This window comes from Penaeus chinensis, chromosome 42, assembly GCF_019202785.1.
Source record: "Penaeus chinensis breed Huanghai No. 1 chromosome 42, ASM1920278v2, whole genome shotgun sequence".
NCBI classification, from domain to species: Eukaryota; Metazoa; Arthropoda; class Malacostraca; order Decapoda; family Penaeidae; genus Penaeus; species Penaeus chinensis.
In genome coordinates, this window is record NC_061860.1 from 13295318 (window position 1) to 13312392 (window position 17075).

At 36.5% G+C, this 17075-nt stretch overlaps 1 protein-coding gene across 2 annotated transcripts; it reads right to left on the bottom strand.

The window, feature by feature from the left end:
• Positions 1-339: 339 nt before the first annotated feature.
• LOC125047959 (hydroxymethylglutaryl-CoA lyase, mitochondrial-like) lies at positions 340-16281 on the bottom strand. Of its 2 annotated transcripts, XM_047646506.1 has the most exons (7): positions 16011-16281; positions 12468-12497; positions 11867-12033; positions 11123-11246; positions 8836-9048; positions 5231-5419; positions 340-4296 (listed from the first exon to the last, which is right to left on the bottom strand). In XM_047646506.1, exons 1-7 carry the CDS (start codon positions 16086-16088, stop codon positions 4069-4071), a joined length of 1029 nt encoding a protein of 342 aa, XP_047502462.1. In that variant the 5' UTR covers positions 16089-16281; the 3' UTR covers positions 340-4068. The 2 variants fall into 2 exon arrangements, with proteins under 2 accessions (XP_047502462.1, XP_047502463.1); XM_047646507.1 differs by lacking the exon at positions 12468-12497 and having other exon boundaries at positions 16011-16272.
• Positions 16282-17075: the final 794 nt, after the last annotated feature.

Sequence of the window (17075 nt, forward strand, 5' to 3'; positions counted from 1 at the left end):
ATCCATCCATCCATCCATCCATCCAAAATATTTATGCTATACTCCTAGTTTAGGCCATGGCTATTCAAATTTTTCATTAATCAATTGGGTTCGTCTTCTCTTGGAAACACCTAACAAGCCTGATATCAAACAAAGTATAAATAGCAAACACATATTTTACAGTGTATACTCAGTTACTGTTCTGTATATCTTCACTCTATGAAGGGAATTATTCCATATTTACTTTCTATATCCCAAACATCTGCTGAGACAATGCCATGTTGGAACTCATATTGGTGAAGGAAAAATAAATGTAATTCTTCTTATTAATAAAAGATATGGCAAATATCAAACAACAAATAAAGCAATACTTTTTTTTTTTATTTCTATATTTCAGAATAAAATACATCTTTTTAAAAAGTATACCCACAACATATCTCACAGCCAGGTAACACCACCTTTGGGTTTTGTCTTTCCACATGCAAACATTAAAACACAACCAATCAAGAATAACTGCATCTTTAGGGAAAAACCTATTCTATTGTCAAAAGTCACCTTACAAAGCCTCATAATGGGCTATCAATTAACTTTGCTTTGTATAGTATAAGTAAACTCATACAGGTACACTTACCCTATTTTCAATAGATCTCATGTTTTACAGAGCATGGTAAGTAGACTTTTATATATGGTGACTGAAACAAACCCATCAATCACTTTTTCTTTGTGTAAAATATATTCTGTGCTTTCTAATAACAAAGATATACATTTCAACATCTGACTGATTGTGCTTCATCAATAAAAGACATGCAATTTACTATGCATACTTGCTATAATTGAGGTAAATGTGAAAAATTATGGCAATTTTACAGTAGTAAAACAAAAGTAGTACCTTTCTTTGTGAATTTACAGTAAAGACAAAAATTCAGCACTAAAAAGCTATGCAGAATGCTACAAGTATTAAAAAAAAAAAAAAAAAAAAAAAAAAGAGATTTATAGTTGATTCTGAAGCTCATTTCCACAGCAATTACTATTAATCATCATAACTAGCAGTGTAATGATTTACTTTCGATGTTTAGACTTCTTCATGGAGTGCACAATACCTCTTTATGATTGTTTTACGGAACTTTTGGCATTTTTTTTTTTTTTTATTTAATGGTACATAGCATCCACTATAGCTTGATTATAGGGGTTAAGGACTTACTTTCTATGTACCATCAAAGTGTAAAAGTTAGAAATATAGAGGATTTTTAAGATTCATAAGCAGGAATAAGAAATGTTATGAGGTGCAGTTACCAAAGAGGAGAACAGTACTTGGGAATGAAAGCTTAAACAATAGGTACTGAAAGCATAGTATACCTGACCATGAATTATCTTCCGAGGTTCATTTAAAATATCATGGCCATATGGGTCACTAAATTCTACATTTAAGTGTTATCCTTATAGAAGCATCTCTATACTTCTGGTATTCTTAAATCACCCTCCTCTTTAGAGAATTAGTAAAAACAATAACAAATAAAAAAAAAACTATAAAAAAGAAAAATATTATTTTGAAGTCTGCCCTTTACGTGTCAGGCACGAATCCTGCCTAACCTGACATCTTCATGACAGATCTTATCAATTTGCTAAAGCCACAACCTTAATGGCTGTCCTACAACCCTCCTCTTACAAGGATTGTCTTTAGAGGAGACCACCTCGGGGAATCAAGTCAAAGTGACCATATAACTAGAGTTGGCAGTCCTGGATGGTGCAATAAGAGATCTTACCCCAGTCTTACATTGTAGACGCTGCTTGGATATATTGCCCTGACAACTGTACCACATGATATAACACAAAGACCTATTGCAAAAAGTGTCAAGACAATACTCCAAGGTTAAAGTCCACATTTCACACATTTCAGTGATGTCCACCAAAACCAGCAATGTCAGAGCCTTGAAGACATATTTTTGTCCTGCAAAAAGACCTAGGCATTTCCAGATATTTTTATTGAGGAAGTTCATTACTCTTCCTGACAGGTCAATCCATCTGTTGACTTCATGGTCTGAAAACCAAGAGGTATGAATTACATTATCAAGATATAATAAAATAATCAAGATAAAACTCTTGGTGACTTTGATGTTTTCACTGAAGCATATAACAACAGATAAGGATTGCCTTGAATACCCTCAAAGTGCTGGATCTTGGTCGTGGTCCAAGAAACCTCTGGACCCTAGGCCTTTGCCTTGGCTAAATGCATCAATAGCCTCAAGGGTCTCCAGAGGCTCACAATAAGATAGCAACTTCATCATCAAAGTCAAGATCAGAATTGTACCATGTCCAGTTCTTGCAAGGGCTGAATTGAGTCGATGCAAGAACAGAGGTTTGTCTAACTCCTGAATTCATAAGAAAGAAGCTTATTACAATTTACTATACTTTCATTACTGATACACAGGCTTGCTACTGGTCTAAGCCCATGACCAATCTTAGTGCTCTAAGGAGAGTCAAAGCACAAGGACACAGTCTACTGTTTTTTATGCCAACAGTGAATCCATATATAGCTAGTACTGTGCCTGGCATGCTGAGCAGTATAATACCTTAATGCTTGCTGCAGACCCAGCAATCCATTTCCTCTTCCAGAGAGGATATTGATCAAATAGAGCCTGACATTATAAATGATAAAACCAGATAATATAGTGATTACTATAGGATGGAATTTATTAATGGCATGTTTTGCACTTTAAATTGATTTCATTCAGTTTTTGGCCCTTTGAAAATAAATACATATTAAGGTTGTCACATTCTACATGAAAATACAAATCTACAGAAACTATTTGGGAAAACAGAAGAAAATGTTCAAGCAAGGCTGCCAAATCCCATCCTTTACTAAAACCCTCAAAGACAAACACACACAAAAAAAAGGTCTATCATGCACTTCTAAAAAATAAATAAATGGGATCCTTGTTATAAACAAAGCAATTATTCCTCAAAATAAAATGTACTTGGGAATCAGTTCTGGAAAAATGACAATTGGCTCTCTATCATTACGCATTACTGACGACCATGAAGAAAGATATACCTTTTTTTACGTACTACTGTCTTCCCATATTTATTCAGCATAAAGCATGCACTGAGTTATGCACATTTCCTAACATCCTGAGTCAATCTGAGCAGCACCAGATGTACAGAAACCAAAAATGATAATAGTAATTATAATTATCATAATAATAATAATAATAATAATAATAATAATAATAACAATAATAATAATAATAATAATAATAATAATAATAATAACAATAATAATAATAATAATAATAATAATAATCATAATCATTTAAAAAAAAAATAATAATAACAATAATATTTATGAGGATGCGGATGAGGATGAACTTCAGGGTGATCATGACGACGAGGATGGTGATATGGTCTATAATGATGATGATGATGATGATAAAGAAATAATTATTATTATAATAATAATAATGATAACAATAAAAATAGTAATCAAAGAGGTCAGTGATTTGCAATGTTTCAAAAAGGAAGAAAATGCACCCAAACCAACAAATTTTTTGGTTTTACCCTTGGCAAAAGTGTCTTCATCAAGATTACATATTTATGATTTTTTTTTTTCTTTTTTTGGGGGGTTATAAATGCATGAAGGAGACTTCCCAATCATGAGTACTTTTATACATGAACACAACAACTGTTAAGTAATTGAAGATATACCCTAATTTTACAGTCAGAAAATGACTAAAGATATTTTCATTTCTATTTTCAACAAATGGGAATAATCTATACTCTTAAAAAAAAAAAAAAGTGAAGTATTTTATACATTCATTGTTAGTACAGATCAACATCAACTTCGTTTTATTTGCAAAGTTTGCAAAATGTTTTTTTTTTTCTTTCTTTTTCCTTTAATACAAAACTAATTACAAAACCTAAATTCTATAAAAAAATAAATGTTTCCTTTCAACTCCCTTCACATTCGACATTCACACTTTGCTACAATATTTCTCTACACCTTAATCTTGAAAATAAATATTGTCACAATCTTGGGGAAAAAACAAATAAAAAAAAGTACATACGATGTCAACAAAACTGATGAGTCACTTGTTAACAGTTACTTCTGGCACAACTCACTTTGCTCATATTTGGCCTCTTAATAGCAGTACAAATGAAATTTCCCGCATCAATCAGTTTATCAAGGTCTACCCCAGTTTCGATTTGCAAGCCATTGAGCATATAGACAACATCTTCTGTTGCAACGTTGCCCGATGCGCCACTTGCATATGGGCAACCTCCCAGCCCGGCAACAGAAGCATCTACAACACTGATGCCCATCTGAGGGAAGAACAAAAATGAAATCACAAACTACTACAGGACAGTATATAAATATGTAGCTTTTGGTTTATAACATCTTACAATGCCTCTAAAAAATATAAAAGCCATAACATTATCATCAAAATGTAAATTAAATTCAACATGATATCTTAAACTCACATTCTGTATACAATTGCATCTCATCAACTCATTCAGTAACACAATAACAACAATAAAAAAAATACAAACAATTCTTAAAAATGTTCACATTCACACTCATACTTGGAACTCACACTTGCAAAAAACAACCACACACACACACAACCACACACACACACAACCACACACACACACAACCACACACACACACAACCACACACACACACAACCACACACACACACAACCACACACACACACAACCACACACACACACAACCACACACACACACAACCACACACAAAAAAATACAAACAATTCTTAAAAATGTTCACATTCACACTCATACTTGGAACTCACACTTGCAAAAAACAACCACACACACACACAACCACACACACACACAACCACACACACACACAACCACACACACAACCACACACAAAAAAATACAAACAATTCTTAAAAATGTTCACATTCACACTCATACTTGGAACTCACACTTGCACTCACACTCACCCTCACACGACCATGTGTACACTGGCACATGCATATACACATATGCATGGACACGCACACACACACACACACACACACAAAAAAAAAAAAAAAAAAATAATACCAAAAATAGTAGAAAAAGATATATGTTATTCATATAAGATCTAAACATTCATCATAAACAATTCGGGTTATGCTTAGGAAAAAAGCATACTGTACTCAAGGGATAACACACAGACCTTATGCAGCAGGCAGGCACTAGATCAATATAACTATTAATAATCAAAATGTACACCAACCTGAAGAGCAATAAGGATGTTGGGAAGCGCCTGGCCGTACGTGTCGTGGCAGTGGACAGCCAAAACCTCAGCTGGAAGAACCTTCAGGACTTCATCTAACATGTTCTTCATGCTGCCAGGAGTCCCAACGCCAATGGTGTCTCCGAGGGAAATCTCATAGCAACCCATCTCGTACATGGCCAAGGCAACCTAAGCAAATCATGGACAATCGCTGTATTTCTCTTTTTGTCGTCATCTAGTTTAGGATTCAACATTCTTATATCAATTGAAGAACATTTAAGTTTACATTTACTTATCTAAATATTACAAATGATTGGCACTTGGGTTTATTGACTTCACCAATGATTTTATGAAGTCATTGTTATTTATACATCTATTGGATAATTTGTGAATATTGCATATCAGATTTCAATGATATGAAATGGAATGACCTATGAATTACTTTCAAAGTAGCAATGGCAGTGTGAGAGTAACAAAAAAAAAAAAAAAAAAGTAAATCCAATTGCATACATGTACATGCCATGCCCACTGTGAGTTTACTTTATTAATTGTTTTTATACATAGATTGCTATTCTTGTACTAAGCCAACAATGAGCTAATTACTAGTAATGCCAGTCTCACCTGTTGTGTGTGTGTGTGTGTGTGTGTGTGTGTGTGTGTGTGTGTGTGTGTGTGTGTGTGTGTGTGTGTGTGTGTGTGGCGTGTGTGGTTGTGTGTGTGTGTGGTTGTGTGTGCGTGTGTGGTTGTGTGCGTGTGTGGTTGTGTGTGTGTGTGTGGTTGTGTGTGTGCGTGTGTGGTTGTGTGTGTGCGTGTGTGGTTGTGTGTGTGCGTGTGTGGTTGTGTGTGTGCGTGTGTGGTTGTGTGTGTGCGCGTGTGGTTGTGTGCGTGTGTGTTTGTGTGTGTGCGTGTGTGGTTGTGTGTGTGCGTGTGTGTGTGCGTGTGTGGTTGCGTGTGCGTGTGTGGTTGTGTGTGTGCGTGTGTGGTTGTGTGTGTGTGTGTGGTTGTGTGTGTGTGGTTGTGTGTGTGTGTGGTGGTGTGTGTGTGTGGTGTGGTGTGTGTGGTTGTGTGTGTGTGGTTGTGTGTGTGTGTGGTTGTGTGTGTGTGTGGTTGTGTGTGTGTGTGTGGTTGTGTGTGTGTATGTGTGTGGTTGTGTGTGTGTGTTGTGTGTGTGTTGTGGTGTGTGTGTGTGTGGTTGTGTGTGTGTGTGGTTGTGTGTGTGTGTGGTTGTGTGTGTGTGTGTGGTTGTGTGTGTGTGTGTGGTTGTGTGTGTGTGTGGTTGTGTGTGTGTGTGTGTGTGTGTGTGGTTGTGTGTGTGTGTGTGTGTGTGTGTGTGTGTGTGTGTGTGTGTGTGTGTGTGTGGTTGTGTGTGTGTGTGGTTGTGTGTGTGTGTGGTTGTGTGTGTGTGTGGTTGTGTGTGTGTGTGGTTGTGTGTGTGTGTGGTTGTGTGTGTGTGTGTGGTTGTGTGTGTGTGTGTGGTTGTGTGTGTGTGGTTGTGTGTGTGTGTGGTTGTGTGTGTGTGTGGTTGTGTGTGTGTGTGGTTGTGTGTGTGTGTGGTTGTGTGTGTGTGTGGTTGTGTGTGTGTGTGGTTGTGTGTGTGTGTGGTTGTGTGTGTGTGTGGTTGTGTGTGTGTGTGGTTGTGTGTGTGTGTGGTTGTGTGTGTGTGTGGTTGTGTGTGTGTGTGGTTGTGTGTGTGTGGTGTGTGTGTGTGTGTGTGTGTGTGTGTGTGTGGTTGTGTGTGTGTGTGTGTGTGTGTGTGTGTGTGTGTGTGTGTGTGTGTGTGGTTGTGTGTGTGTGTGTGTGTGTGTGTGTGTGTGTGTGTGTGTGGTTGTGTGTGTGTGTGTGTGGTTGTGTGTGTGTGTGGTTGTGTGTGTGTGTGGTTGTGTGTGTGTGTGTGGTTGTGTGTGTGTGTGGTTGTGTGTGTGTGTGTGGTTGTGTGTGTGTGTGGTTGTGTGTGTGTGTGTGGTTGTGTGTGTGTGTGTGGTTGTGTGTGTGTGTGTGGTTGTGTGTGTGTGTGGGTGTGTGTGTGTGTGGTGTGTGTGTGTGTGTGTGTGTGTGTGTGGTTGTGTGTGTGTGTGTGTGGTTGTGTGTGTGTGTGTGTGTGTGTGTGTGTGTGTGTGTGGTTGTGTGTGTGTGTGTGGTTGTGTGTGTGTGTGTGGTTGTGTGTGTGTGTGTGGTTGTGTGTGTGTGTGTGGTTGTGTGTGTGTGTGTGGTTGTGTGTGTGTGTGTGGTTGTGTGTGTGTGTGTGTGTGTGTGTGTGTGTGTGTGTGTGTGTGTGTGTGTGTGTGGTTGTGTGTGTGTGTGTGTGTGTGTGTGTGTGTGTGTGGTTGTGTGTGTGTGTGTGGTTGTGTGTGTGTGTGTGTGGTTGTGTGTGTGTGTGTGTGTGTGTGTGTGTGTGTGTGTGTGTGTGTGTGTGTGTGTGTGTGTGTGTGTGTGTGTGTGTGTGTGTGTGTGTGTGTGTGTGTGTGTGTGTGTGTGTGTGTGTGTGTGTGTGTGTGTGTGTGTGTGTGTGTGTGTGTGTGTGTGTGTGTGTGTGTGTGTGTGGTTGTGTGTGTGTGTGTGTGTGTGTGTGGTTGTGTGTGTGTGTGTGTTGTGTGTGTGTGTGTGTGTGTGTGTGTGTGTGTGTGTGTGTGTGTGTGTGTGTGTGTGTGTGTGTGTGTGTGTGTGTGTGTGTGTGTTGGAGAGAGAGAGAGAGAGAGAGAGAGAGAGAGAGAGAGAGAGAGAGAGAGAGAGAGAGAGAGAGAGAGAGAACCAAGCACCTGTTACTTTTTGGGGAGGAGTACAACAAAAGCTATTTTATAGTTCCCCCTGTAGTTTTCTGTATTATTACAGTTCTGCAGGTCTTGCTTGCTCCACAGGACTCTGCATAGTGCTGGAAACTGGGAGCACCTCTTACCAAGCCCCACAAAATGTTTATCAAGTATATGTTATTATTAATACAAGCATTATATCAGAATTACTATTAAAAGCTATTTGAAATACATGATAAAGCTTTTATTTTACTATATGACATAAGTAACATACATAAATATAGTTTTTAAAGACTACTGCACCATTTCAAGAGGTCTGTTCCCACAGTTTTTATAATGTATTATTACAGTTTTCATAAGAACTTAAATTTGGCTCTGAACCCCTACGATCATCATGAAAAATTTGGCTTAAGGGGCAGGCGACGTGAACAAGCCGTCATGGGAAAATCTGGATGCGGGCTGGGGTCACACTAACTTGCTGTCATGATCATTTCGTCTGAAGTTTGTTATCATACAATGGAAGTGAAATTTTAACATTTATCCAGCTTTTATAAAGAATAAAATCTGCATCATTCAATTAGATTGAGGTTAGACGAGATGGCTGGAGATTTGTAATGTGTCTGAAATCAGGAAATATACAATACCACTCGACTTAATTACTTAAGTTCAAAATGCCACTCCTCATGACCTATCAGCATAAATGGTATCACACAAATAACGAAAGAGAGTAATGAAAAAAAGAAAAAAAAGAAAGAAAGAAGTGAACAAATTCACAGATAAATAAATAAAGAAAGAAAATACAAAAGGAAGGGGAAAAACGAATCATATAATAATCAAATAATAAGAAATCATACATACCTTTGCCACAGCCTTGGGATCGACAGGGCCTTCATAGGGACACCCACATACACAGGAGACGTAACCCCTTACACGAATCCCAGCCTCCCTTGCAGCATCCATTACAGCTTGAAATCTTTGTAAGGATTCGGCAATGCTGCAATTTATATTCTTTTTGCTAAATGTCTCCGAGGCAGCTCCAAAGATCGCCACTTCCTCACACCCTGCTGCTACCTGTAAGAAGTTTTTTTTTTGTATTGATGGACTGCTGAACGTATGAACATATGAATGAATGTCTTTATACACATTTAATTAATTATATCCCCAATATATTAATAAAAAAAATAAAAAATACACATTTAATTCAATATATCCCAAATATATTAATAAAAAAAAAAAAAAAAAAAAAAAGACAATGTAAATTCTGTGTCTGTTTAGAGAACATCTTTTACAGGGCTGTTTATTCTGATGGTTTGTAGAAATAACAAATATATTATCATTATCATTATCATTATCACTATTATTATTATTATTTTTATTATTTTTACTATTATTACTATTACTACTACTACTACTATTATCATTACTATTATCATTACTATTATTATTATTATATTATTATATTATTATATTATTATTATTCTTATTCTTATTCTTATAATTATTTTATCATCATTATCATCATCATCATCATCATCATCATCATCATCATTACATTATATTATTATTATATTATTATTATTATTATTATTATTATTATTATTATTATTTTTATTATCATTACTATTTTCTTTTTCTTTCTTTTTTCTTTTTTTTAGAAAATATTACCAGGTGGGTAAAGTAAGCATGAAGAATCTATTTACCTATTTATCTATTCATCAATTTTTTATCAGACATGAAGCCTTGGAAATCAGTAATTGTTGCATTCATCACTATTCAATAAATACTACTACTAAATACTACTGACCCAATACCGATAAAGATGGCATGTGTGTACATCCCATGCCCACTGTGAATTTAGATTTTTGTCTTCACATACAGATGGCTCTACAAGTGCTTAGTCACCAAGAGGTCAGTTACTAGTCATACCTATCTCACCCTTTTTCCTTGATTTTTGGAATTGTTCTTTTTAATTTAAATTCCTTTTAACGTTGCTAATATCATAAACATTATAATGTATATAGAGACAACAGTACTGATATTAACCCCTTTGCTCTGGATGGCCATCAGATAATTTTAAAATTTGGTTCAAAGGGGGGGGTGGGGGTGACAGCATCATGGGAAAATCTGGCTGCGGGCAAAATGATGCAAAGTTTCACATTTCATCTGAAGGCCGGGTTGATGGGAGAGGCTCACCATGAGTGCAGAAACCTCTTCGGAGGGATCAGACTCATTTGGCAAATTTTGTATTATTCCCATCAAGGAACAAGTGTGGAATGTAATGTCTGTGAGCCATGACTGGAAGAGCACCAGCTCCATGGAAGACACCATTTCCGTGCTCAGCATTGTACTCCTGGCACAGTGACCGGTGGCACAGGTTGTATTATAGATAAATGAATATTGCAATAAAAAAAAAAAAAAAATTATATAACAAAATGTTTACTATTGTAGACTACCTGAAGAGATGATATGGGGATTGTCCAAAGAAATCACTCTATTAGCATATGGATAATGCAAATCAAATTATAAATATGGACATTGAAAAATAGTAAAAAAGCTAAAAATGCTTATGCATAAAAAGAGAAAATAACATTGCAAATAAGAGGCATAGAGTCCTGTCACCACACATGAGTGTTCGCATGCGGCCACCTGCAAGCCACACACCAGGCAGAGCAGCCACACACACAAGTCTAATGCCCAGATTTTTTATCGTGTGATCGCCATGATACAACTGGATTTAAGGGGTTCAAAGCAACAGAAAAAACAACAACAACTGAAAACTCATTTAAAGCAGACATCAGGTATTTATGTACAGTCAGAAAAATAACTATTGCTACCTTTACTTTTGGTCAATGAGGAACTGAACCCTTCCATCTGTTAATCCCAGATTACGGTACTAACTACCTTGCCTCACTTTTCCTTTTTTTCTGACTGTACATCTACTATTTGAGCCCTAGGAGGCTTAACCATTGTGGAGACACCTATGTGTAAAGATATTTCACTGAACCAAACTATGGGCAATGTTACCCGTTTTAGGTGGCATTGGGCCAAAGAAAACCAACACAAATCAATAACAGAGACACTTCTAAAACCATTTAATTTTCACTGATCTTTTGTTCCCACACATTTCTGTCTTATCTGTACTTACTGCAGCCTGAAATCCCTTCAGATTGGGGGTCAGTACAGGATAGGAGACACCACTAAAACGTTTAATTCCAGTTAACACTTCGCTGTGATCTGCCATTTGTGGGACCCATTTTGGAGATACAAAGCTGAAAAAAAAAAAGAAGAATCTGAATTCAGGAAAGGATAGAATATTTATAAAGATTGTGATAATACCATGAATATTCCTTCCATAGACTTTACACATTCATGCAAACAAACACACAGAAACACATGCATGTGTGTTAACAAACAAAAAAAAAACACACACACACACACACACACAAATATATATATATCACATGCAAACAAACATATGAACACACACACACATCCATGCACACATACACACACCTACCCACACACAAACACTTGCATGCATGCACACATATACACACACATGTACACACACACACTCACACATATGCACAAATGCACACTCATATAAAATAATTTGCCACATATATACTGTACCTGGTCACCTCAACAGCCTTGTGTCTAGGTGAAGACCAGTATATTAATAAATTTATTTTTTATATCTGTTGGTAGAAGGGCTTTTTCGTTTTGCAGTTCATATCATCTATGACAATCTTGACAGACACGTACACAACCACACGAAAATACACTCACACACACACATCATGCACACGCACCTCACACTCACATGGAGAGTTGCACGCACACCAATGCACACACAAACACAACATAACTTGTCACATGTATACTGTACCTGGTCACCTCTACAGCTTTGTGTCCAGCTCGAGACAGCATATTAATAAATTCAATTTTTACGTCTGTTGGCACGAGGGCCTTTTCATTTTGCAGTCCATCCCGTGGGCCAACTTCGACAATCTTGACTTCTTTAGGGTACTGTGACTGCAACTGCGCCCCTCGGATCTGTTGGATACATTTTTTGATAGCTGTATGTCTTTTATAATAATGAAATTTCTCCACTTGAATGGATCTATTGGTTGAATTTATGACTTTTACAATATGAAGACATCACATGGCTTGCACGTTGCTGTGTCTCCCATCAAAAGAAGAAATATAGTTCAAGGAAAATCTATGATCACACACCAATATTATTAAATCAGCAAAAAAAAAAAAAAAAAAAAAAAAAAAAAAAAAAAAAAAATTATTATATATCAATAACACAAATCCATGCATCTAAGCTAACAACGATGAAAACTAGTGAGTGCAAGAAAACAGACATCCACCTTCAAAACACAATTTCTGGGATAAAAGGAAAAGCCATTTATCTATCTTCACAACTTGGATGTAAAAATGTGATAAAAGAAGTGCAAGTTATGGGATTCATTTTTTTTTCTTACCTCTACATACTGTGATTTTCCAAATGCAAGCTAAAAGGGGGCATACAGTAACAGTTAATTAATTTAAGATAATAATTCTTAGTTTAAATATAATTTTCAAAACCTGTGGCCACAAAAAGAAAAAAAAAATTACACAAAGATACTACATACTCTGAACTGGAGACCATAATCTTAACCCATTCGCGATGGGCATGTCACGTATCCACGACATGCCCACTGTGAGTTTACTTGTTTAATTGTTTTAACACATAGATGGCTACATTTGTACTAAAACACTAATGAGCCAATTACGAGTACTGCCTGTTTTGCCCATTTACCCTTTTCTTTAATTTACGAAAATATTTTACGTTATCTTATTTTGCTATTACTATTATTTGTAACATTATAGTAATTATAATGTTTAAAATAAAAATAACACCCTCGATATTCACAGCACTAGTAAAAAATACATTTTCCCGCCAATTCAAGGAAAGGTGAAATCAGGTAAGGCATAGCCATCTATGTATAGACATTTCACAAAAAATATAAAAAATGAGCGCAGCATTTTCCCCTTTTTTGTTCATTTTCCCCGTTGCGAATGGGTTAAAAAATTATTTCACTGTTCAAGTTTTCTGGCTGTACAATGAATAATTCATGTTTCTAGCAGAACTTAGTACCTCATATGGTTCTTATAGGTTCCTTGTTGATGTAGAACATTTCAAATGAAAGCTAGCAGTGAGTGGCCATATATCTCTAAAGAACTGGTTCTTAATCCTTGGGTTGCGACTCAAAGTTGGGTCACGAAGCCAATTCAAAAGGTCACCAAGAATATGTGCACAATTTTTTCCCAATATCCTATTATCAAAAAATTAATCCTGTGTATAGGATGCCTAAACTAATTAACATCAAAGGCTATGGGAATGATAGAGACAAACAGTTTAACTGAAATGAAATAGTCTAAATCTACTCAAATTTATGAAGAAAATAGGTCCCCATGGTCAATCTGGACAGGATTTTGGGTCATAGCCAAATATTATCTAAGGCCAGATATTATCTAAGGGAACGACTGGCATGCTCCTTGATGAAGGATATGCCTCCTCCTTACATAACAAAGAAGGAGTTCTGAATATATAACTATGAAGCAGATGGCACAGCACAACACTATTTCAGGCTTTTTATTCCTGAAACATGAAAACTAAATATTCCCCTGAAGCCATTGAAAACACAAATGCTAATTCTGGGGTAATTCATAGATTTTTGTTTAGTAATGAGAGAATATTTTCAGCAATAAGAATTTAGTCTCCATGGTTAATTAAGTATGACCTTTGAAGAAAATTTATCACACTTTTTCTTGTGAGGCACTATATAAGAGCAAATATATAAATTAACCAGTGATTTAGTTTAAGACTGATGATAACTAACAATGAAAAAACAAAAAACAAAACAGTAATGTATATACAAAGGTAGAATGAAATGAATGCATCACAAGAATTTCTCTATTTTCGATTTGTCGGATGAGGAGTCTCAGTGGCTCAAAATACTACTATTATTTAATCCAACCTTCTCTCTGTGCTCCATTTCATACATGACATGATAATCTTAAAATGTCTAATCTAATTACTGTTAATCATGAACATCCCCAAATTATGTCAAAACTGACTACAATTAGCAAAGATGGAGCTGAGCTTTCCTTGGTCTTTTGTAGCCATTATGTAAAATGATATCACATATATAGTCACATAGACCCTATATATGTGATATGACTAGTATAACCAAGGTGACAAACATGAGTCATTCAACAGTGATATGACTTGCTAAATATAAAAATTCACAGTCTTATCATAAGATTAGGAATGCTGCGTATGCTGTTTGTTATTTGTAGAAACTCTTCTATAAATATCTTTTCCTTTATCATGAAAATCCAATGCAAGAAATATGTATCCCACTGAAATAAAGTAGCTGTTTAAGCCACAACTTGAGATATAAATTTCTGGAGGTAAAGCTTTCCCTTAATCTTGAAAATACAGACTCAGTGTATTGAGAGGTTTAGACTTCATTAAAGATATGAAAAGTAACAATAACTGAAGTTGATGTTGATGCTCATAGTATTGCAGGGAGACATCTAATAATCTACAGCTTCCACCTACAAGACTTATCCTCACCAATTTCCCCTACGTGCTATGAATAGCGGGGATTCTAATCATGGCACCAAAAGGACCTAAACGCTAAACACTAGATCAGTACCTGGGCACTTTAGCCCACAGAGCCTTTGAAAATAAGATTTACACAACAAAGAAATTTTGGTTTATTTCATCAAGAGTCCACATTGACTAATATGTGGCAAAAAAAAAAAAACAAAAAAAAAAAAAAGAAGAAGTCAATGAACTTGATGAATCAGAAATCTCCGAGCTTACTTAATGTGTTGAGTGCAAGAAACCAAAGTCATGTTAATTCCTCCTTGTCTTTGCACTGCTGAGAATCTACCTTTTGGGAGAGAATATCTTTAATAATATTTATCTCTGAAACTCCTTTACACTACTGTTACTGTATAATTTTCTAGTGTGTAAAACTATTTCCTTTGGCTGTAACATCAAATGTACTTGAACATAATCATTTCTTTGAGTAAACCACAATTGCAGTTATAGTTTAACTTTTCCTTTGTCTAACAGTCAATAACTAATCAAGAATGAGCTTAAAATCCAAAATGGCAAACAATTAGATAACCTATCTATCACTGGACTTGAACCGATTGGTCTAGGCTTGTAAACCTCCTCGGCAATCTAATATCATATTTGGAATCAGTTTTAACTCTGTCTCATCCGGACTTGCATGTTTCTTTGGTTACCAAAGGGTAGGTTATACTGCCCGACACAAATCGTCATTTGGCTATAAGAGGTTATGATCAACTTTTATTGTGTGAACACAACATTTTAATTTTTGGGACATTCAATTAATATTACTCTTACAGTAAAATAAAAATAAAAATAAATAAACTTTAAATACTAGGTCACATAATGGTAATGCTTGAACCTAGAAATTCGACCATCGTAAGTCCCCTAATTACCATGGCCTCTGCCCTTTCGGCACTTTGGCAAAACCCATCAAACCTCCACCAAATATAGTTTATTATAGCAATATAGTACTTGGATTAGGCTTATTTGACAGCAACTACCAGGGTGTTGTACAAGATATATATTGTCAGAACATACAGGATTGGTTCAAGGTTAATCATACTATTAATGTTACCCCTAAAATCAAAACACAAGTAAAAACATCTTCTAATAGTTAATCTTCTACAAGTTTCTTGATAGGAAGTTCTAATAGGTTGTTCCATCAATGCATCCACGTCTTTGCTACAAAATAAAAGTTATTGCGAAGGCTTTTGTTCTTCAAGTAGCATCATTCTAGCAAAAGCAAACCTTATTTTTTCCCGCAACAGGAAGCTACCTTCGAGAGAAAACCTTGACCTATCGTATATACAACCAAATCCCCTTTATTTGAACACTATCCTTAAAACCCCTTGAGTGCCCAAAGCCCTGAGCCTCAGCATCCTCCTGAACTCACCGCAGAAGTGCCATAGGTCCTGCAGAAGGTCTTGAGAGCCGAGATAACATTCACACGGCACACCAGCAGCGTCGCCATGGTGGGCCGGCGGGGTCGTCTGCTCGCGCGTCGTCCGCCCGCGACGAGAGGCGACCCGGGCCCTCCCCGCCCGCAGGTCTCAAGGGGGGCTAATAATACCTCATCTTCTTCTTTTCCTTCTTCCTTTCCTTTTTCTGTCTTACTTGTCTCTTGTTCCTCATTTTCCTTTTCCAATTGTTTTTCTCTCTCCACTTCTTTTTCTTTCATATCCACAGAGGGATTAAGAGGTATATGACTCGCAGTGAGTGGGGGAACACTTGCTATTGGTAGGGAAATGTATACTTACTTTAGAGAGGGGAAAGTACACTAACTGTTTTCGAAATAGAGTTGGTGACGGGGAATGCGAATTAGGGTTTTATTTTCGGGGGAACGCTATTATGGAATAAAGTGGATGTTTATCGCATGCTCTAGAAGTTCGTGAACGCAAGGTTATAGTGGGACTGGAATTTTCCAAAACTCTTTCCTACTTTCACTTTAAGGTTTTCGCAATGTCCTGAAAGTTAGAAAATATGATTAGAAGTCCCATTTCTCCTTTTCTACTTTTTCGTTGTCAATGCCACTAAAGCAATCATAAATCACGTGTCAACTCACACCCAAAGAGATAACCCCACTTCAATAAAAAAAAAATATATAAATAATTTCCCTTTATACAGAAGGAGAAACAACAGAGTGTCCGTGCCGTGTGTTGCCTAAATATTGAGTGGCTATGGATAGGACACCTGTCTGTGCGTCAGTCTGTCTTCTCAAGGACGAATTCCCTTATTCTGAAAGTACCGCTACCAAAACCTGTAAAACTAGTTTTTTAATCTCAAGCCTTTTTGTACAAGGATATTCGATATAAATAGATATACTGTAAAAGTCACTGCTCACCCTTAGATTAGGTTGGAATAAAGGTGATAGTATCAGGTTTTGGTAACAGCGCACACCATAGATACATGTACACCTGCTGGTCTGTATGGCTACATCTACTCGCAGTGTTACTAGTCA

What these genes read in the sequence shown, in the direction of transcription:
- LOC125047959 (XM_047646506.1), bottom strand. Translation starts at nt 16,088, where the DNA reads ATGGCGACGCTGCTGGTGTGCCGTGTGAATGTTATCTCGGCTCTCAAG. An exon ending in ATCCCAAGGCTGTGGCAAAG is followed by an intron (nt 5,420 to 8,835) that starts GTATGTATGATT and finishes TGATTTGCTTAG; the next exon opens with GTTGCCTTGGCCATGTACGA. An exon ending in ACATCCTTATTGCTCTTCAG is followed by an intron (nt 4,297 to 5,230) that starts GTTGGTGTACAT and finishes TTCTTCCCTCAG; the next exon opens with ATGGGCATCAGTGTTGTAGA.